At 39.4% G+C, this 22,589-nt stretch overlaps 2 protein-coding genes across 5 annotated transcripts in view; one reads left to right on the top strand and one right to left on the bottom strand.

Annotated features, from left to right (window-relative positions):
• Positions 1–455: 455 nt before the first annotated feature.
• ppp2r2cb (protein phosphatase 2, regulatory subunit B, gamma b) lies at positions 456–11,632 on the top strand. 3 transcript variants are annotated; one of them, XM_055177496.2, is made up of 11 exons: positions 456–726; positions 909–1,234; positions 1,563–1,661; positions 5,181–5,278; positions 5,392–5,533; positions 5,639–5,751; positions 5,894–6,071; positions 6,278–6,442; positions 6,933–7,102; positions 9,123–9,214; positions 9,315–11,632. In XM_055177496.2, the coding sequence occupies exons 3-11, from the start codon at positions 1,604–1,606 to the stop codon at positions 9,640–9,642; spliced, it is 1,344 nt and encodes a 447-aa protein (XP_055033471.1). In that variant the 5' UTR covers positions 456–726; positions 909–1,234; positions 1,563–1,603; the 3' UTR covers positions 9,643–11,632. The 3 variants fall into 3 exon arrangements, with proteins under 3 accessions (XP_055033471.1, XP_055033472.1, XP_073710205.1); XM_055177497.2 differs by having other exon boundaries at positions 456–745; XM_073854104.1 differs by lacking the exon at positions 456–726 and having other exon boundaries at positions 765–1,234.
• Positions 11,633–15,287: 3,655 nt separating this feature from the next.
• Positions 15,288–22,589, bottom strand: part of ctbp1 (C-terminal binding protein 1) — a 31,088-nt gene continuing 23,786 nt past the window's right edge. For both annotated transcript variants that reach the window (XM_055177499.2, XM_055177498.2), the window contains exons 3-9: positions 19,915–20,059; positions 19,474–19,680; positions 19,156–19,370; positions 18,942–19,072; positions 18,653–18,780; positions 16,689–16,803; positions 15,288–16,436 (exon numbers count right to left, since the gene is read on the bottom strand). In XM_055177499.2, the coding sequence (XP_055033474.1) occupies positions 16,250–16,436; positions 16,689–16,803; positions 18,653–18,780; positions 18,942–19,072; positions 19,156–19,370; positions 19,474–19,680; positions 19,915–20,059 (1,128 nt within the window). In that variant the 3' untranslated portion in view covers positions 15,288–16,249. The remainder of the gene's footprint in view (positions 16,437–16,688; positions 16,804–18,652; positions 18,781–18,941; positions 19,073–19,155; positions 19,371–19,473; positions 19,681–19,914; positions 20,060–22,589) is intronic.

The raw sequence follows: 22,589 nt of genomic DNA, 5'->3' as shown, positions 1-22,589 counted from the left end.
ATTATCCTAACCTGTCATCATTTACCATGATCATCTCTGTTGTCTATTTATATTCGTTTTGTTTTCCCCTTGGTGGTCTGTTAATGTTTTGTGATATTTACCCGTCATCCTGTTTATTGTTTTATTATTATAATTAAAATGTATTCATCGTTGTATTTCTCCACGTCTTCCTCTGATCACATACCGTGACAATAGAAATAGTGGTCTTGAGTCATCACCACGGTCTCTTGCTTCACATCCTCACTGAGGTCCATCTAAGAATTGAATCCTGCATCTAAATGATCATTGTCAGAATAAAGACTGCACCTTTCCTGTATAAAACATATTTTGTTACATAAAATATTTGATTAATTCTTCAAACCATTTAATTACATTTAATTGAATCTTTTCTTTAGGCTTTTAATTAACTTTGCCATTTATGCAAAAATTGCACATCCCAAATGTGTCCCCACATTCACATTTGCATTTAAACAAATGGTCATAAAGCCGAAATACTGTTATTTCTATGTGTACCATCTGTCCACAGAACATATTCTAGAGATTTCCGTCTTTATTTAACCATTGCAATGTCTCATTTTAGCCTCCCAGACTCTTGTGTTGCTCTCGGAGACAGATGCGGTTACCAGGCAACCGCTCCTGTAGCTGTATCAGTATGAGGCTGGAGTGGGGGTTTGCATTTCACAACGATGCTGAGCTGCTCTCCTATTGGCCTCAACATCCTGACAAGTAAATCGATTGGATGAGTGTATGTCACTCGAGAGCTTTCTGTCTCGCTCAATGTGATGTGTTTTGGGGGAGGAGTCTATGCAGCAGAAGACATAGGATTGTACCCCTCCTTCATTCTTCTGCACAAACATCAGTATGTCTACGCACAAGTCCAGCTGTCGTGTGTTTACCTCTGTTTTCAGGAAAACCCACCAGGAATGAATCGAACCATAGACTCCTCTGATTGTAGATGCCTCGCGGCTGAACCAAGACAAGACAAGTCTGCCTGGCCGTCTAGCGTTTTGTGGAGTTTATGTGTGTGTGCCATTAGCCTCTTTGCGTGGAGTTACCCCTCGTACACCCCATGACGCTTTGCAGTGGAACTGGATGCTGATGGATGAAAAATGGACGGTGTGCCGCTCATTCATTACACATGCATGCCTTTTCACAGACACCTTTTTTCAGCTGTGGATCTGAATGAATGTATCAGCATCTGAATACGACTGCTAGCACAGCGATGTGACAGAAGGTAAGATATGTGAGAGATGTTTTATGTATGTATTTCACTAAATCTTCCTTTTGTGAAGGTTCACAGGCAACATAATCCTCTTTTAAAACTCAAGACTATATTTCATCCGAGGCCTAAAAACCTTTGCATTTTAAATATGAGGCCCTCACTGTTGTTTGTATTGAGGTAGGTTTGATTTGATAAATCAAGGCCTGTAGTACTCTAAGATCACATGATCTGTATGTTTAAAAAAATTGCTTATGACTATATGTGCTCCTGTCAGACAGACATCAAAACACCTTCACTTTCATTTTTATGGTCATCATCATAAAACTCCGCCTCTTTGCAGGATTGGTAGAGCTGCAGCCCCGCCCTTGGTTCTGTCCCAGAATGCTGAGCCCAGTTCTGTGTTCAGACCTTGCAGTCCTAGAGCCGGACTTCACAGAGGGTAACATTCACACATACATTACAAACTCAAAGGCTCTGACACATTTGACTGAATGTATGGGGATATATACATTTCTTTACATAATTACAATTTTAATTTGGTGCAGATAGTAATGTAATAACAGCCAACAGGTGCCCGGCACACGTGTGGCTTTTTTAATATGGTTTTAAAAGCGTCCCATCATGCACCTCATAAAAATGGGTGAGAGAATGTCAACTGTGTGAAGAGCTTTAAGGGTGGCTACATCATTTCCACATTTGTTAGTATTATTTTACCATGTGACTATAGTCAGATACACTGACCACTCTATGCCCTTATACTATTTTACTACAGTTAAAACCAAAAATCATGGTTACTATACACCAGGGGTCGGCATTCGAGTTTCGCTCCAATCCTATTCAAACACACCTCAAATCAAAGGCTGCGTCCGCACCATGTACTTACATACATTACAGTAGGCAAAAAGCAGTAGGCGAGGCGAGTAGTATGTCCTAATTCATAGTATTTGAATAACAGTACCTGGATGACCCACTACTTCCGGTTTGATCCTGAAGTGTTCATTCGATGGACACTTGCTATCCCATGATCCCCCGGAGATGAGTTATCCAATGAAGACGAAGACGGAGGGGCGTTGTTTTGTTAAGCGGTAACTCGGCTCTATTCTAATGAAAATACATACACTCACCTAAAGGATTATTAGGAACACCGTACTAATATTGTGTTTGACCCCCTTTCGCCTTCAGAACTTCCTTAATTCTACGTGGCATTGATTCAACAAGGTGCTGAAAGCATTCTTTAGAAATGTTGGCCCATATTGGTAGGATAGCATCTTGCAGTTGATGTAGATTTGTGGGATGCACATCCAGGGCATGAAGCTCCCGTTCCACCACATCCCAAAGATGCTCTATTGGGTTGAGATCTGGTGATTGTGGGGGCCATTTTAGTACAGTGAACTCATTGTTATGCTCAAGAATCCAATTTGAAATGATTCGAGCTTTGTGACATGGTGCATTATCCTGCTGGAAGTAGCCATTAGAGGATGGGTACATGGTGGTCATAAAGGGATGGACATGGTCAGAAACAATGCTCAGGTAGGCCGTGGCATTTAAAGGATGCCCAATTGGCACTAAGGGCCCTAAAGTGTGCTAAGAAAACATCCCCCACACCATTACACCACCACCAGCAGCCTGCACAGTGGTAACAAGGCATGATGGTTCCATGTTCTCATTCTGTTTACGCCAAATTTTGACTCTACCATCTGAATGTCCAGACCAGGCAACATTTTTCCAGTCTTCAACTGTCCAATTTTGGTGAGCTTGTGCAAATTGTAGCCTCTTTTTCCTATTTGTAGTGGACATGAGTGGTACCCGGTGGGGTCTTCTGCTGTTGTAGCCCATCCGCCTCAAGGTTGTGTGTGTTGTGGCTTCACAAATGCTTTGCTGCATACCTCGGTTGTAATGAGTGGTTCTTTCAGTAAACGTTGCTCTTCTATCAGCTTGAATGAGTCGGCCCATTCTTCTCTGACCTCTAACAGCAACAAGGCATTTTTGCCACATGACAGCCGCATACTGGATGTTTTTCCCTTTTCACACCATTCTTTGTAAACCCTAGAAATGGTTGTGTGTGAAAATCCCAGTAAGTGAGCAGATTGTGAAATACTCAGCCCGGCCCGTCTGGCACCAACAACCATGCCACGCTCAAAATTGATTAAATCATCTTTCTTTCCCATTCTGACATTCAGTTTGGAGTTCAGGAGATTTTCTTGACCAGGACCACACCCCTAAATGCATTGAAGCAACTGCCATGTGATTGGTTGATTAGATAATTGCATTAATGAGAAATTGAACGGGTGTTCCTAATAATCCTTTAGGTGAGTGTATATTAAACAGCTGTCCCTTGTGGTTGTTTAATGTCATTCCAGTTCCAACTTTTTTAAGATAATGGTCTGTAAGAATGGGGCTTTATTAGTGCTGCTCATTAGTTTGAGTAACTTTTTTGACATTTGGGTATTTTAATGCTACAATATATGGTATAAAAAGCTCACCACGCCCTTGTTACGATCTCACCACACCCTTGATTCGAGCTTAGTTTGTCCCCTCCATCTCCGTTGGGGTCTGCCCACTTTCTTGCATTTTTCAAATATTGCCAGTGGGTGGAGTCAGGCTCTGACCAGGGGTTTAGTTACGCTTTAACGATTAACTTGTTGTTATGACGACGTATGTCACGTGATGTATGGTGAATGTAGTACGTCCGAATTTATTCATACTATCCATATTCATACTATATAGAATGTACTGTTTTAACGGTTGATTAGTATTACACTTCATGTAATTCAGTACCTATTGTCACAATATGCGATTGTAGACACAGTCTTCAGTATTATTTGCAAATGATGTTTGAAATTATGAAAGGTGTGTTCGATTAGGGTTGGAGCTAAACTCTGCAGGACTGTGGCCCTTCAGGACCAGGTATGCCCACCCCTGCTATACACTGTCAGACAAAACGGTCCCTAGCTGTCACTGGGGCAGTGCCCTTTAAAAAAGCACACCTTCTTTTTACCTAAACAGTTTAGATTAGTACCTCAAAGCAGTGTTTGAATTGAGGGGGTACTGGGGTGGTCCTAGACCTCTTATAAGCATTGAGGGACCCCCAATAAAGCCCCTTGGTGTTTATAAAATTAAAATACTACACAAACTCAAAACTCTCGCACTGCGCTGCCACAAAGCGATACTGTTCATTATTTGTCCCACTTTCGCAATAAACTAGTCCTAAAAATATCTGTCTGAATAAACTCTCAAGTGCGTATCACGCTGTTTTCTGGAGGAATTGACAAACGAGTCAATGTCTCTGTATGTTGATTATTTTCACCTTGTTGACAGTAAAAATCTGTTATCATTAGTTATTATAGTTATTATCTTTAGTAATCTTTAGGGTTAGGGGTTTAAAAATTCTTCTCAAACTATTATTTCACACTAAAGGGGTAAAAATGGTTAGGGTTCGAGTTTAGGGTAATTTGGGGTTTCTTTAATTAAAACGTTGATCCAGGAAAAACAAAAGATGTTGATCCAGGATCACATCTTTCTTTGTGAAATCAAGGCGACATTTTAATGACGGCAGGGGCTTGGCTAGGGCTATGTGTGGCTTAGCTAGGGGACGGGCCATTGAATTATAAGAAAATAATGCACACCCAAGGTGCAATGTTCCACCACAAAACTGTGCATTATTTTCAAATAATTCAAAGGACCGGAGTCAATTATTCCTCTTATACCATGGTTACCACACACATTGCTCTGGTGCCTATTTTTAAGTTAGGTGTGCGGTTATCAGAAATTAATGCATACCCACTGAACATTTTTCAGCCTTTTAGAATACACCATTCAACAGACCCATGGTATAAAATGCATTAAATAGGATTTCACTTTTTTTTAAAAAGGCAATAGATATTTATTCTTCTTAAATACATTGTATGTATTAAAATGCTGTTTAGTTGTTTATGTTTAATGCTGGTCTTTGATTCAGCTGATGTCATCTCAACGGTTGAGTTCAACCAGACAGGAGAGTTTTTGGCCACAGGAGATAGGGGTGGGAGGGTCGTCATCTTTCAGAGAGAACCACAGGTAACAAATCATCTTAACAGGTTTCACAATTTTCGTCATGGAAAATGAATTGTTTTATTTTATAAATTATTAATTGTAATATCACTGCTTTTCGCTGTCGCTCTCTCTTTCAGGGCGAATATAATGTTTATAGTACATTTCAAAGTCATGAACCGGAGTTTGATTACTTGAAAAGTTTGGAGATCGAAGAGAAAATAAATAAGATTCGCTGGCTGCCTCCGCATAACCCCGCCCACTTCCTCCTCGCCACCAATGGTAACGGCCGCTGCAACAGTTGTTTATTGTGATGTCATAGCACAGAAACATTACAGTATATCCCACAATACTTTTAAATTGATGTTGTATTGATTTCTTGGTCAGATAAGACCATAAAGCTGTGGAAGGTGAGTGAGAGAGACAAGCGAGCAGAAGGTTATAATCTCCGAGATGAAGAGGGAAGACAGAAGGATCTTTCAACCATCACCACTCTACAGGTTTGGTCATATAACTCTTCTTCATGTTGTTTATAGAGCCATTTTTCACAACAACAGTTAATAGTAACCACGCCTCAACCTATTATCCAAGAACTGTGTTTATACATGATGCCTGATTTTGCATGTATATGGTCGCATGTAGGTCCCTGTCCTGCGTCCGATGGATCTCCTGGTTGAAGCATCACCTCGGCGGGTTTTTGCCAATGCACACGCTTATCACATCAACTCCATCAGCGTCAACAGTGACTGTGAGACTTACCTGTCCGCTGATGACCTGAGGATCAACCTGTGGCATCTCAACATCACTGACCGCAGCTTCAGTATCCTCCTCCATCTGAGCAGTGAGCACCATAGACTATTGTGACAGTAGCTGGGTTTCCATCACACTGATTTAATGCACGTTTTGAAGAAACGAGTAATGAAAACGCCTCTTACTGATGTAAATCAATTACAGTAAGAATTTTGTGATTATATGAAACCTTACTGTGTTTCATTACGTTGGATTTCCTCAGCGAGTTAATCTCAGATATAGTAGACCTGAAGCCAGAAAACATGGAGGATCTGAGTGAGGTGATCACAGTGGCAGAGTTTCATCCTCACCACTGCCACCTGTTGGCCTTCAGCAGCAGCACAGGAACCACACGGCTCTGTGACATGAGAGCCCGTGCCCTCTGTGACCAACATGCCAAATGTAAGCCACACATATGCATACAACACAAGATGACTGTAATTTTGCAAAACAACAGGGTGTGTTTCTGGATCAACACATTTTGTTGGTCATAAAAACGACATTCTTGTCTTACAAACACAATATTATCCTCATTCCTAACCAGTAACCTCCTATAAATCAGAGGGTTACTAAATATTATTTCCCTACTGAAAAGACCAGCTAAAACCAGCTTATGCTGGTTTTAGCTGGTCTCCCAGCCTGGTTTTAGAGGGCTTTTGGACACTTTTTAGCTGGTCACGCTGGAAGCTTTGGTCTTCCAGCCTGGTCAAACTGGTGGGTCAGCTGGGCTCCCTCTCAAATCCAGCCTGCTTATCCAGCTAAAACCAGGCTGGGAGACCAGCCAAGCAGCTTAGGCTGGATTTATCTGGTCTTTTTAGTAGGTTTACTAACTTTATATGAAATGTGCTATATATGTTTATAATGTAACACTGTGTTTATGCATATGCATTAGTGTTTGAAGAGGAAGTGGATCCTGCACGGCGATCGTTCTTCTCCGAGATTGTTTCTTCAGTGTCAGATGTCAAGTTTAGTCACAGCGGTCGCTACCTGCTCACGCGAGATTACCTCACCGTTAAAGTCTGGGACCTTAACATGGAAAATAAACCAGTGGAAACATACCAGGTCTCTCATCTACTACACACAAACCAACAGTCACACAATGATCTGTTTACATTTTTAAGCATATCAGTGCAAAGCCTTAATAGCAAAAATGTTACCAAAAAATACCCTGGTGATATTACGTATTGAGGGACTGCTGCAGTACTTTGTTGCTTTACTTTGGCCAGCTCATTGAAAATATATCTACATCAATCATCAGAAAAGGTTGGAGACGGTCACAGAATATATTTCTCTTTTACAAACATCTTGACGTGTGGCTTGGCTGGACAAAATTGATGTGGTTGGATTTTCATCTGTATAGAAAAATCTTTAAATTTATGCATTTAACAGAAGCCTAAACCAATATATATATATATATAAAAATAGGCTTGTAGAATGAATTAATAGGTGTGTACGACTTCACGAGGCGCTGCAAGAAACGACAAGTGGATGACGTCAGAGTAACGCGAGAGCGATTTGAAATCAACCTCCTCCGCAAGATTTCTTGCGGTACTCTGACGCTGATGGCACTGCGTAAAGTTTAGCACACTTAAAAAAAGCAGCTGAACTGGACAGTGAACTGCGCCTCATCCATTAATTGTATATAGCAGAACAATTTATCTGTTACTTTTCAGCATGAGAAATACAAAGTGTGGCATGTGAGCGCGTGAACTGACTGAAATGCGTGTCAAGGTGAATGCGTGAGACTTGAGAGCCCAGATTAGATGTATTTCCATTCACATACCTAACAACTGCTGAACAACGCCGACGCACAGTCCTCGTCTTTTCCACCACTCTCTCGCCTGTACTATTGTAACTGACTGGAAAACTGAAGTTTTGCCAAACTTGCGATCTTAAAGAGGTTGGCGGAGCGTCTAACTCTTGTGGAACACCACTTGCCATCCTCGCTATCGCTGCTCACTAACTGACTGGACCGGCGTCGACCTGACAAAAAACTGCAAAGTGTCAGAATGTAGACGGGCTCTGATAGAGCACATACATAGGCGGAGCTCGGCTGCATCGGCGCCAATCAGAGCTTCAGAGCTAAAGCGGGGCTACAGATTAGCTGTCCATAAAGAACCCGCAGATCTAACAGTAGTTCCGCATTACATTAATTATTTTGCACGCAAGTTTTTTTTATTTTCATACCGTGTATTCTCCGTTTAAATTCATGCACCGAACCGTGACCCCCGTACCGATTCGGTTCGAAACGAATACATGTACCGTTCCACCCCAATATATAGACATATATTTCGCAGTGTTGTAGTCGAGTCCAACTTGAGTCCGAGTCAACCCATATGGCAAAAAATATATATTTTCAAATACATTTTTTGTATGTTTCAAAGTATGCCGTGATATGATTTGTTGGGGCCGATATTGGTTTGAACACTTGTATACAATACTATGCAGTTGGCCTATTAGCTAGTTTATTTCTGCATCAAATAATTTTTACTGAACATGGATTGGATCTATTTAACATTCAAACGTCTAACATAATAAGAGAGGCACAAAGAAAGATACAATTTTGGCGATTTTTGGTCTTTTCTGAGATTTTGATAAAAGCCCAGACCGCAGACATTTTCCTGAAATACTCTTATTCTGACCGCATGGCTCATGTGAATGAGTAATCTCTCACACGATTAACTACGTGATTTACCATTTTTTCCCCATTGCATGTCTGACAAACTATAATTTTTTTATAATTATTTTGATATTATTATTTTTTGAAATACTGGATTATGCAAGAGACATGCAACTTATTGCTTTTACACAGTGAATAAATAAAGAATCGTTATTGGCCTTTCTCATGCTATTGCCAATATGCAGATGGTTTCAAATTCATCAAAAATCGGCAGATACATATCAGCGGTCGATACATCGGTGCATCACTACAAAATATTACCAAAATTTTTGGAAAAAGTATTTTTCACCAATATATTTGTTAGCTATTTTTGTATATTTTGAAATATATTTTAAAAAGTTGACACATTTTCTTTTAAATAATCCCCTAACTGCCCTGTCTGTTTCGAATTTGCATCTTTAGGTCCACGACTACTTACGAACTAAACTGTGCTCTTTATATGAAAGCGACTGCATTTTTGACAAGTTTGAATGTGCTTGGAACGGAACAGACAGGTGAGCCCACCGTCCTCATAATTTGAACTTTGAATTATATCTCAATGGGATTACGTTGCTATGCAATGGTTTTTCTATCAATCCCTCTCTTCCTTCCCAGCGTCATTATGACAGGGGCTTACAACAACTACTTCCGAATGTTTGACCGGGCGAGCCGGCGTGACGTGACTCTGGAGGCCAGTCGAGAGATGTGCAAGCGCAGGGCGGTCCTGCAGCCGCGTCGGGTGTGCGTGGGGAAGAAGAGGAAAGAGACGGACGTCAGCGTGGACAGTATGGATTTCCGGAAAAAGATCCTTCACACTGCCTGGCATCCTAAAGACAACATAATCGCCATCGCCGCCAGCAACAACCTCTACATTTTTCAGGACAGACTGACGGCCCACGGACATCACAATGCACAACAGATACAAAGTGCGCCACCCGAATAACAGACACACTGGCCTTCCATACAGTAACTGAAGTATCTTCCTATTGGCACAGTGTGCCAAAATGGTCTCTTTTTGCCCTTTAACATCACATTTTCCATCTGGATTCACCGATGCCAGCCTCAGAACAATCACATAAACTATAACAAACATATATAACCGTTTCATGATATGGTCCCGAATGAGAACGTACCACTATAGCATGGCATGCAGTATGAACATTCTGGTATAGGGTTCAGATCGCACATGCATGTTTACAAAGCCGTTTGCTCATAATCAGGGCTCATTTAACTATATGACGACCATTGTGAATGAATCCGATGCTTTATAATGCTCTGTAGTGCTTGTATAGAATTGATGTGCCCGTTCTTCTCAGGCTTGAATTTTCATTGGTTTGACAGATCGCTCAGGGACACTTACTTACGTTTAATGGCTAAACTCACAATAGGAAATCCAGAACAAGCAGTGAACCGGATGCCGAGTTATGGGAGGCTGCTGAAAGGAAAACGGCGTGTGCAGGGATCAGATTTAATGCTGAGTCATCAAACCTCAAAAACAAAGAACATTTCAGTGCTTTCGTTCGCGTACCAAGTCTAGCATATTAAAGGAATAAAGCCCAAAACGGAGCCCAATGCCTAAATTTCTTCCCTGGACTACAAAAGGACATATTTTGATGAATGTTGGAAGTGCTATTTTCCATACAATGAATGCAGAAATGACCAGGAATTGTCATTCTCCAAAAATGACGATAAAACACCTCAAAATTTGTCTATAAAATGTGTGCTATATTTTAGGCCTAAAGCCGTCTTTCCACTGTACACGACATTGGGACACGGTTGTCGGAGTTCGCCCCCTGTTGGCAGTCGTCATGAAATTTCAGTTTAATTGTAAATCTGTGCCAAAATGAGAGAAAAGAGAGCCTGTAATCTACGAATAATCACTAGTGAAATAAATAAAGGAATACAAATAAATAAAATAATAAACAGCTATGCATGTATGACAAAGACCGGCAATATTTTTGAAGATTAAAGGTTAAAAATAACAACGTGTAAATATTAATAATTTACTATTTTACTTATTAGTAATAAATCATTTTTAAAGGATTCAAGTGTTACTGATAAAGTTAAACAAAAAAGATTTATAAGGATTCAGTTTTTGATTGTAACACTAAAATATATAACTTCCGGTCGGTGTTTCGAAGTCGCACAAGTTTAAATTTTTGAATCCAGCGCTCAAACAGATCTGAAAATTATGCATCCATCGTCACCTCATGCAGCCCCTTTGTGACTCTCCATAGGGAATGAATGACTTCCTGTTTATCTGCCGGTGTTTGTCGTGTACAACGGAAAGGTGGCTTTACAATAGTGTCACTGGGGCAGTGCCCTTTAAATATACATATATGTACCTTTGAGGTACTAAAATGCACTGTTTGGTACAAATATGAGTAAAAGTATGAACTCTGTAAGTGTACCTTTTGAAAGGGTACTGACCCAGTGACAGCTAGGGACCATGGTCACCAATCTGTGATGTACTTCTGACGGTGTATGCATTTCGAGCACTTCAATAGACTAATCAAACTAACCCAAATGCATTTTGGACACAGCACATTCAGGTTAACCCATGAGTGACAATTCATAGTTTACTCATACACGAGCTGTCCCAGATGTAAATGCCTTTTCACGAGTTATAATAGGGAAATGAGATAAAGCAAATTTGCCGTGTTGTCCAATGGGAGGGGTCCAAGCTTGGAATATTAGCCCGAACCCATTGTACTCCCCTCTCTTTAACTGGGATAAAGTGAGGTGATAAGTTGGAGAAGGTAAAAAACTGTCACGGGAGGGAGGTGAGAGATGGCTATATAGACCTCTTCGCGCCAAACTTAAATAAACGTTATTCTATGTTAAACTAAACGCTGAATTTGTTTATTTAAATACAATTTTTTTGCCGTATATGTGACTCAACATGTTGAACCACATTAAAATTGTGCATCTTGTCACTGACTAGTTGTGTGATATTTTGTGAGATTTCAAGTTATCGATGTCACCATGTATGAATTTAGCTCTACTCTGCATTTGTTTTGATTTGAGTTTCTCAAAGTTCAAAATAATTAATAATCATTTTTTCCAACACACTTAATAATATGAAACCTGATAATGTCTGTAAACTATTCCTTTAAATATGCACAAACACAAAGCTACCATACAGCTTTAGAAAAGTTGAAACATAGTGCATATGTGTCCAATGGACTTCACGTATAAGGTACCTTTACGCTTTATTGTGTTGTTTGAACGTATGGTCTGCACACTAAAAAAGGTGCTTCATGATGCCATGGAGGAACCATTTTCGGGTGTACGGAGAACTTTTCTGTTCTTGCACAAAGGTTCTCTAGATTATTAAAAGGTAAGAAAGAAATGCTTCCTTTAAGAACCTCTGACTGAAAGTTTTTTTGAGGAACAAAAAATTATTTGAGAGACCATAAAATTTGTTTCATTTGTTTTGGAATATTGTGGTATTTTTTTATCTGTGACTTCATGTACCCTCAAAATCTTTAATCAAAAAACGCAAATCTCCTCTCCTCAAAATGATCTCTCTTTACTTCCGGTCATGTTATGGCAGGTGGGCGGGTCCAGGAGAAGATCGCTGCGATTAGCAAATAGCAACACAACTTCAAACGATCCAATCAGATCTCGATGGACAAATTCAAATCCAGCCCAGCCTTTTTTTTCATTTCAGAAGCCGTTTCACTCGGATATACGTCACCATATGGAAAATAAGGCAGTCGCTACTTCCGTTTCATGGCGACTTTAAATGAACAGGTTTAAAACGACACAAGGGAGAGTAAATGGTGAGGAATTTCCTTTTTTGGGTGAACTATACATTTAATTTAGGTTCTCCAAAGTGAGCTTTGAACTCAAATCCTCTGTATCAAATATTTTCAGCATGATGCCTGTTAACTTTGGTCTGAGATATTTATATTACAGAATTAAAGTATGTAAGATTTTTGTAATAAAATATCTAAAAACTACTTGCAGAGTGTGATCAATTTAATGCAGTTGTGTACTTTCATTATCCCAAAAGTTCCCAAGGATTTGTAAATCCAGAGAAATTTTTAAAATCTTGTCAGATATTAAATGTGTTCTCAGTATGTGACACCACAAAAAATGTGATATTAATCAAATTTGAATGATAAAAACAAGTAGTCATAAAAAATCTCGGAAAAACAAACAGGATTCTCTGCTGTCATACACTGGGGGCATGTCTGCTCTGAAGCCACGCCCACTCACAGAAAACTGCTGATGTTACAAGATTTTTGGTTTCTGAGATATTAGGTGTGTTCGACTTCATGCGGCGCTGCGCAGACCGATCGGCGGCTGACTTGAAGCAGTGCATTTTGGTTAGTACTTTTGTCCGACTTCAGCTGGCGCTGCAGGCACGTGACTGTGTCATATGGTTTTTAAGTACCGCGAGAGCGTTTCGAGAGTAGCCGGTGTCGTGAGCAATTCGGTCCCCCCGGGCAATTCGGTCTCCCCTAGGACCCCGCGCGACTCCATTGGCTGAAAGAACTCCTCATGGGTAGTTTTCTTAGCGCCTTATTACAATTCCTACAAAATCGCGTTATGATTTATGTAGTTAGAACGTTGTTAAAATTACAATTGATGTCTTTTAAATGATATGTTTCATATAGTAGTATATAAATGAGGCTATAGGTGGGAGATCTACACATTGCTTGTGTCATTTTATTATTAAGATTATTATACTGTACCATTTACACTTTTGACTGTCTACTTATACAATTACTTACTCATTAATTACTTATACAAAACACGATTAATACATAGTTGAATCACACATTTAAATTATAATTATAAGCCATGATTACTACACTTTTACTATTAAAAATATATATTCCGTAAGGTATGTTAATAATTTACAAAAAATAAAAGTATTGTTTTTGTAAAGCAGATGATGACACAAAAGTACTGACGTGTCTGCAACATAAATATTAGTTTATTATATTGTTTTTTTTAGTTAACTTTTATTTTTTAAAAATGTAATGTTTCTATTTTATACAACATAATTGGCTTGCTAGCCGCGTATGCAGACGAGATATTGCAATGACACATTTTTGAGCAGGCATTAGTGCTAGATTCCAATCGGGGTCCTAGGGGAGACCGAATTGCTCGGGGGGACTGGATTGCTCATGACACCGGCTAGCTCAGCCGGTGCAGCTTCTCCAGAGCGGCTGCCCGGAGTTGTGATGACGTAACAGCTTTACTTGATTGGTCGCCTCATTGATGACAACGATCACGTGCGTTTCAAGTTTAATCCAACCTTTAGTTTCACTAATAAACATTATAAATTCATGTTTTAAAACAGGAAAAAACACTTTAATATCCTTAAATGTTATATTGTGTCGTGTAATAACATAAAAATGAAAATAACAAACTCTATTGGTATTTTAATAATATATGCTTGTTTCCCGTTATTTTCGGGTATACAGTATAAGCAGCAATTAAAATATTCGATATAAAATGTTTCTGGTTGCAACTTTTTACTAAAAGGTTTGTTTTTATCAAATTCACCATCTAAGTCACTTCATTTGCGATTACAAACAAGGAAACACGGCGCACACGTCACTACGGCAAGCAGCAGGTGTCCGGCTTGACGGCTCCGTCTTCAGTTCCTCCCTCGACTGCAAGCGGCAAACCTCGCCGATCGGTCTGCGCAGCGCCAGATGATCTCGAACACACCTATTCTGTTTCACTGGGCGGAGCTTACGTGAGTATTCATTAACTTCAAGAGCATGCGCATTAAAAAGAATGTGACGTCTCACCACATGAACATTCACACAAGCTCCGCCCGTGAAATAAATATTACAGAAACCAAACATTTTATAACACCGTTTTTTTTTTCAACTTACAAATACCGCTATAACCTTAATTGATGATGCGATTGTGTTAAGGGCCCAAATAATCCTCATCTCAGAAATTTGGACAAATGCAAAAGTGGTGGTCATACATCATCTAACACGCAGCTGTTGTGCCTTGCAGCTAATTAATTACAATGGCATTAAATAATGTGATCCAACGTAAAGGTAATAAAACATTAACTCATTACCTTATCCATAAACAGGTTTAACGAATTTCCATACGCCTCTGTATGGTGAAAACAACATCTCTCATCGTTCCATTCTCCTTTATAACATCATTAAGCTTCCCCTTTGTTATTTTGTAATAGTGACCTCTACTGGTGAAAATCTACATACTGTGGTTTTTAAGGTGGGGTGCATGATCTCTGAAAGCCAATGTTGATATTTGAAATCACCTAAACAAACACACCCCTACCCCAATAAAATCTGGACCTTCTTTTGATAGACCCGCCCCACACATACACAACCCAGGCAGCGATGCCGGTTAGTAGACACACACCTTATTGCTGATTGGCTACAAGTGTGTTTGGTACTCAGCCCGACTCCGTTTTCCAAAAATCATGCACAAGACCACAAAAAGGTGTTGTTCATGGTCACTGTGTTTTTATACTGATGGGTTCAAATACAATAGAAACCGAAATGAATGTTTCTGGTGCCGTCTCGCTAGCATGACATCATGGATATGCTATTGACATTTTCCTCACAAAAAATGTCTCGGTGTCGTTTAACTTGGACTTTTATTTCATTTAAAATAATTCATACAAATGCATACAGTCACAAACATTTCTTTTTTGGATTCTGTTTAACAAAAAATATTAATATCTCATCGTATATATAGTATGTATATTGCTAGCCTACCACTTTACCAGGAAGGAAACTATGTAGGCGATGAAGAGCTGCAACTATCCCGGCGTCCTCGAAAAACACGGTACGATCAAGTCACACACAAACAGGCAAGCATTAACGCCAGCTTTGCACAAGACAGGTTTTTTTTTACTTTGAAAACTGAACATTTTTCCGTTTTCTTTTTTTAACACATAAGGTAATACATGCTCCGTAACTAAAATTAAAAAACATACTGTGTGTAGTTTGTTTAAGTACTGTGTACTGAGGTTTGACTACAAAAAGACAAATGGGTAAAAAAAACAATGCGCCGTGTGGTTTAATTTAAAAGGAAGGAAGGGAGGAAATCAATTTTCCTGAGAGGGTGTGCAAATCCCGCCTCTTTCGGGGCTTAAAAAAATTAAACTAATAGACTTTTCATTGTATAGATGGTAAGATTCCTCTCTTAATGCCTTATTCAGCTTTTTTTTCTTTTCATCTAAAAACTGTACACAAACAGGTTACATTCATGTAATAGCTAACAATGAAACCCATCAGGCAGACAAAATAACAGATAAAAGATCGCCCACTGCACTTGGACAGACTACAATCTAAAACAGCTGGATTTTGCCTCGGGGAGAAGTTTACTTTGTTTTAAATCCACAAGATTTTTCTCTCTTTTTTTGCCACAAAAGATACTTCAAAGGGCTCAGTCCGCCACCTTCAGTCAAAGTGTTGGCTACTTCAGAGTCGATGTGTTTTTTTTGGTGGCCGGGAGCCTCTTTCTGCTCCTCTTCTTTGGGGTAATGAAGGACCAGGAGATGTCTATAGTGGTAAGGAAGCCTTTGAACAGCGGGGCTATAACTGTTCGTTGTGATGTTGCTCTCTATCTGGTTCGGCTTTGCCGCTTTGGCCGGGTGATGGGGCGTGTGGAGGGTGGGCTACGCTGGGAAGGCTGTGGGTCATGGGCACGGTACTTGGCATGATGCCCTCCACGGATGGAGGTAGACCCCCTGATGCGAGGCTCACTACACCTGGAGGGTACCTAACACAAATGTATAGCTGTTAACAACACATTCAACATAACATTTGTCAAGTCAAACTATAATAATTACCAAATTCATCCATGTAGTATCCTACTCACACACAAATAGGCCGGTTTTATATTTTTTCTTTCTTTTCAACCCCAGTCAATAACTTATTTTATATGAGAACTACGATAATTTCCCCTCAGGTAATATACTTTAATATTATCTGTTGTTTTCATAAGAAGGGTTAAATGTTTTGCAGATTGTACCTATAGGATCCATTGAGCTCTGAATGAACCACACCAGGGTCCATGCCGGCCCAGTGCGTGGTCTGTGTGAGGAACTCTTTGTTCACGCAGTTTTTTAGGCTGTCTGGAATGCGACCTGGGGGCGGAGAGACGGCTTCATTACAGGAAAACCCAGAGTCATTGATCACAACATATAAAAGCCTGCGGAGGCTGCCATTAAATGGTGATGATTGGACAACTTCAGACACCCAATGCTCTCAGATGTATTAAAACAGGGTTTCTGCAGGTTTCACCAAGTCAAATTTAAGACCATTATGAATTAAATTTAAGACCTATATTAAGTCAATTTTATAGTCCAGTGTGCGTGATGTGTTGTTTTTTCAAACCTTTTATCTTTCATAACAAAAAACAAGATGTTGTTTCTAGGGGTTTGACAAGACATTTACCCCACAAGCCAAAACGAGACACAAGATTGGGTTCATGAGAGTAAGGCGAGATTTTTACACGTTGCTTCAGAATGAAGTTTAAAGAAATCATCAATGATGAAATATATGAATAGAAAATAGCCTTTTATTTAACTAAAATCAAAACATTTTGAAATGTTTCAATCAATCTAGGGTTTTCACTAATAATTAATTTGGTAATTGATGATGATCAAGTAATCTTTTTTTTTTGTAATAAAAATGGTGGGCAAGAGCATTTAAAATAACAATACATATGAGAATAATAATTGGCAAAATATATTTACTGTTGGTGGTTCCCCAGACAGGGTTCAGATTAATCCAGGACTTGGTCTTATTTATATTAGGACATTTAGGGAGTTTCTTAGAAACATACCTTCCAAAATACATTACTGGGGTGCATTTTGAGACAACGTGCACTGGCAACTCTCATTTATCATCTATTAGCTGGCTGCAGTAAGTTTATAACCATAGATACGTGAATGGTGTCTCAACTATTGCAACTAACGCATATGGGTGGAAGAGCGCAAGAAAATATATATTAAAAAAAACATTTACATGCTGCGGGAGCATTTTTTGAATCAGCATTACGGTGCATTCACTTTTAATGGGTGACGTCATGCGTTGCCGAACTGAATTGTGGATCCATCAGTGCCGTTGCTTCGTGGCAGAAGTTGAACATTTCTCAACTTTTCAAGCGGCAACGTGTGCTTCAGCCAATCAGATCGCCTTATGCAAATAACCTAGGCAGAGCCAGCCAATTACATTTATGCAAGACCGGAGCATGTGTAGCGGCCACTGTGATTGGCTGTTGGCCAGGCTTCAGACAAGCCTTCCATTAAGCATTAATGCTTACGGCCCGTGTGAATGTACCGTTAGAGGTAGCGTTACATGGATGTTGAAAAATTAAGACTTTAATTTAATTTTAATAAGACTTTTTTAAGCCTTAAATTAAATGTTACTATTTAAGGCTCTTTTAACTCTTTCCCCACCAGCGATTTTTTTTTTAAGTTGCCAGCCAGCGCCAGCATGCCTTATGATTTTCACAAGGTTTAATGCCTTCCAGAAATGTTTCTTCTTTAACTATATAAACAAACAATATATCAAATGAAAGGACAGACTCTATGCTTTCAAAAAAATTATGTTTCATCCTACCTTCAGTTGTTCTCCATTACCTCTCAAATATGGGTAGGTTTCCTCAAAAATACAAAATTTTGAGCAAAAAGCTGAAATAATTGCATTTTTGTAAAGGACTTTTGTTACAGATCAGATTCAGAGCGATTATCAAAACATACCCAGAGTTTTTACTGTTTTTAATTGAATGAATGCTTTAGTGTTTTATAAGTTGGGTAAGAGTGCCACCTGGTGAATAATAGCGGAAATACGGATTGCCGTAAAACTCGTCATTGGCAGGAAAGGGTTTTCTCTTAATTTAGGAGATAACTCATCAATAGTGGGGAAAGAGTTGAAACCCAGCAGAAACCCTGTAAAAAGAGCTATTGGTAGATTTATCGGTCGGTGTACCGGTAATAGCTCGACGAATCTCCCGCGCCGCCTCCTCCCTCATCTCTATGGATGCCTGTTCACTGTACCAGGCGGCGTGTGGAGTGCAGATCAGATTGGGGGCATCTTTTAGAGGACCCTGGCTGAAACTGACACACGGATGCAGTTATAATCTGATCACAAATGCCTATACATACCATATGATCTGCCTTTACTCCCATTGGCTGTCACCTTTGTCATTACATAAACTTTCTCACTACAAATATCTCCCTCTCTATGTTCCTCCTGTCCGAAATTTGACTTTGTTTACCTGAAAGGCTCTGTCTCATGGACGTCCAGGGCCGCGCCCCGTATTCTTCCCTCTTTCAGAGCCTGGGCGAGAGCTTTCTCATCCACCAGACCTCCACGAGCAGTGTTCACCAGGAACGCCCCTTGACGCATCTACACACACAAAATAATGATTACAGATTAGTACATCATGTCAAAAGCATGTTGTCACGCCTGTATACGACTAAAGGCAGCACCTGTTTGATGGTAAAGTCATTGATGAGATGGTGGTTGTGTTCATTTAGACTGCAGTGGAGGGTGACGCAGTCGCTGTGGAAGAGCAGGTCCTGTAAAGTGTTTACTCTCTGTAGCCCCAGGGCTCGCTCCATCCCGTCAGACAGGTACGGATCGTAGAAGATCACGTTAAAGCCGAACGCTTTGGCTCTAAGGGCCACCGCCTGTCCGACACGACCTGAGAGCAGACACACCAATTCATGAATGAAGGGACCAAGCACCCAAGTAACCATTAATACTCTCACTCTCTAGTCTTCGTGTAGCCGTCACTTTATACACACCTAAACCAATGATCCCTAGCGTTTCCCCTCGGATGCGGGCCGCCCCTGATGCGACCTCCCGAATCTGCTCCACGCTCTGGACCCGCGTGCCCTCACGGAGAGCCTGGTGCAACCAGGTGGTGCGTCGGTACAGGTTGAGGATGTGACACATGGTGGAGTCTGCGGTCTCTTCTACTGAAGCTGCTGGCATGTTACACACAGCTATTCCTGAAGATGTGGATAGACTACAGTCAGATATTTCATAAAACCTGAAGTAGATTTTATGTGAATACGGTTGAGGAGACTCAATCATGTGTTATGCAAGTATTGAGCTCAGATATTTCTCTTACAATTCCTTTGAGAAAATAAAAGCAGAAGCAAATTAACATTTATTATAAGATATTTGATATGAAAAGATCATATAAGTCATTTTTGTGATGTGTCATAAACCATAACTATTACCCAAGTCTCCAGCTGACTTTATGTCGATGTTATCAAAACCGCTGCCAATGCGGACAATTATACGAAGTGCTTTGAACTTTTCCAGATCTTCTCTCATCAGGGTGATGGTGTGATACATAAGAGCTCCTACGGCTTCATTTAACACCTAAGAGAGAGAGAGAGAGAGTACAGAGAGCGAACGGTGAATAAAAATATATCTGCAGTAAGATCTGTTTTCACTTCTCACAGCAAAACAGTCTGACATTAAACCTGAAATTATTTGTTGCCAAAGCAGGATACAATTCTCATTAGTTATAATTTGTTTTCAATGACAATGCTTTATTGTGTCGAATGCTCACAGTGCAAATTATTTCATTAGTATTAATATGAGCAGCACAAAGGGAAGTAACCAATTCCTCCAAATCTTCAATCGTTCACACACCAGTTTCACACTGCACCTGCTGAGCCATTAAACTAAATGAACTGAATTCATTACAACAGATGGATAAATGGACAAAAAGGATAAATCCCAGTTCAACAGAATCAACATTTAGATCTGACATGACTAGGTTTGTTATTAATACTGAAATAGTTAGCAATTATATACAAATTAAAATAATGTCAGGGCTCAACGCAAATATTTTCTTATACTGGCACAGTCAGGCCAGTGGTTCAGGTTTTGCCAAAATGTTCACTGGCCCCCATAAAAAAGTCAGTATCACATATTTAAAAATAATAAATCAAAAATTAAATACAATTGTATACATATACAACAGACATGTTCCAACGAAAAAGGCTCCCAACTTTTCTGCTTTACCGGTAAACCGACTGCAGACTGTGCAAAATATTGCATCGTTTCTTTCATCGTGTTTTTCCCAAGTAAATGTCTGCTTCCAAGATGTTAAATAATTTACATAGATGAAAATATATTTTAGTGACTGAGGGTGAAGTACTGGCCCGATTGGGCAAGTGATAACACTTTTTACTGGCCCAAAGGTCTCTCACGCTTGCCCCGGGGCCACCGGGCAGTCCTTTATGTTGAGCCCTGAATGTATAAGCAAGCACTTAAAACAATTCTATACAAGTAATCATAAAATTTATTTGTTTCATTAGTAATTATCTTAATGACAACCTATTTAATTTAAGTTCTTATTTGTCCTTCTGATTTTGGGGTAAAATATGAACTAAACTTCAACAAGCTTTGTAAATGTAGTGTTTGTCTAACTAAACTGATAATGATGCACTTCCTTTGTGGATTTTTTCTAAGGAAGACATCATTGGTGCGTTCTACTCATGTTGTATATATCGTATAAAGTCGAGTTGGGGACGTCTCAGTAGCCATGTTTCCATTACAATGATTTATGTGCATCATTTCGCATCAAAATCGAGTGATAAAAACTGCAAATTTCTAATAAAAATTAGGGGTGCACCGATATATTGGCCGATGATGCTTGCTATGCTTCTCAATAAATTACGGTAAAATGCCGCTACACCCAAAAGCCAGAGGGCGCTCTCGTGCAGAAACTCAATATGCGCTGCAGACGAAGAACCATACACACGCTCGAGACAATGCTTTAAGCATATATTTATATTGTGTTCTTCAAACCTTTTCAGGTATTTTCATGATAATAAAGAATATGTTTAATAATTATGTTTGACAAGTGTTGCTTTTTCAAATGCATGTTATAAACGACTCAAACTAATAGTTATTTCAGATTGATAAGGACTTACTGATCAAAAGCCGTAGTACATGAAATAGCTGTGAATAATACCGGCTGTGCGATTCGGAATAGTTATCGGCCACGCATTATTAGTGTATATCGGCATTTATCGGTGCACCCCTAATTAAAATCCCTTAATTCGCTCAAATGTTTTTACACTCGCTTAAGGTGGATTATGGCTTATGCGAAAAATAGTTAACGCGAATAATGGGAGATGGAAATGCATATGCATTTTATCATCATCATTCACTCAAACAATTTGATGGAAACGCACCTAATTTGCTTTTTTATTGTGAATTTTGAAAAGATTCGCTTCACGTTTGGATAGAAACCTAGCTAATGAGAAACATGGCAGAATCAATAGATGTCAATGTTTGTTGTTAAAGGTTGTCTGCCTTTCTTATTTATGACAAAATAAGTTATCTGCACAAAATATGATACCATTGCAATATAAAAATTCATATGTAACGTTACAGTACACAGTGGCTTCATAAATTAACAAAAAATTTTAAAAGCAAAACACTTCTTTGTTTATCTTCTTTTAATACAAGAAGTGTTAAAGCTGACATAACACACAACGTTTTTGCCAATCTAATGTTTACCTTGCTTATATATAGAGTACTATTTCATCATTCATATGTCCAAAGAGTCTTTCGTTTTGTCCGATTTACCAAAGAAAGAACAGCCTTTCCGATTTTTGGCGTAAAAGGTCGAACACTTGAAGGCGTGCGGTGGGCGGAGCTGAAGAGTTACGAGTATGCGCAGCTTTGGATACTACTGTTCAGGAACAATATCAGCAACGATTACAGCAGGACGTCTCTATCAGGTAATTAATCCTTGCTTGTTTATCTGCTATTTTAATAAAAAAAGCAACATAATCCAGTTTTTAACTGCATTTGCCCGCTTTAAAAGGTGTAAATGCAGTACAAAGTGCTGTTGTTGTTTACATTACATGCACGTATGCGCGATTGCAAA

Source organism: Misgurnus anguillicaudatus, chromosome 16 (assembly GCF_027580225.2).
Source record: "Misgurnus anguillicaudatus chromosome 16, ASM2758022v2, whole genome shotgun sequence".
Taxonomy (NCBI): Eukaryota; Metazoa; Chordata; class Actinopteri; order Cypriniformes; family Cobitidae; genus Misgurnus; species Misgurnus anguillicaudatus.
Note: the sequence above shows the minus strand (reverse complement) of the source record. Positions and strands in the feature narration are given on the sequence as shown.

Excerpts from the sequence above, each read along its gene's own strand:
- ppp2r2cb (XM_055177496.2), top strand. The coding sequence starts at position 1,604 with ATGCTGAGCCCAGTTCTGTGTTCAGACCTTGCAGTCCTAGAGCCGGAC. Across the intron at positions 5,279-5,391 it reads TCTTTCAGAGAGAACCACAG|GGCGAATATAATGTTTATAG; the intron begins GTAACAAATCAT and ends TCTCTCTTTCAG. Across the intron at positions 6,443-6,932 it reads CTGTGACCAACATGCCAAAT|TGTTTGAAGAGGAAGTGGAT; the intron begins GTAAGCCACACA and ends CATATGCATTAG.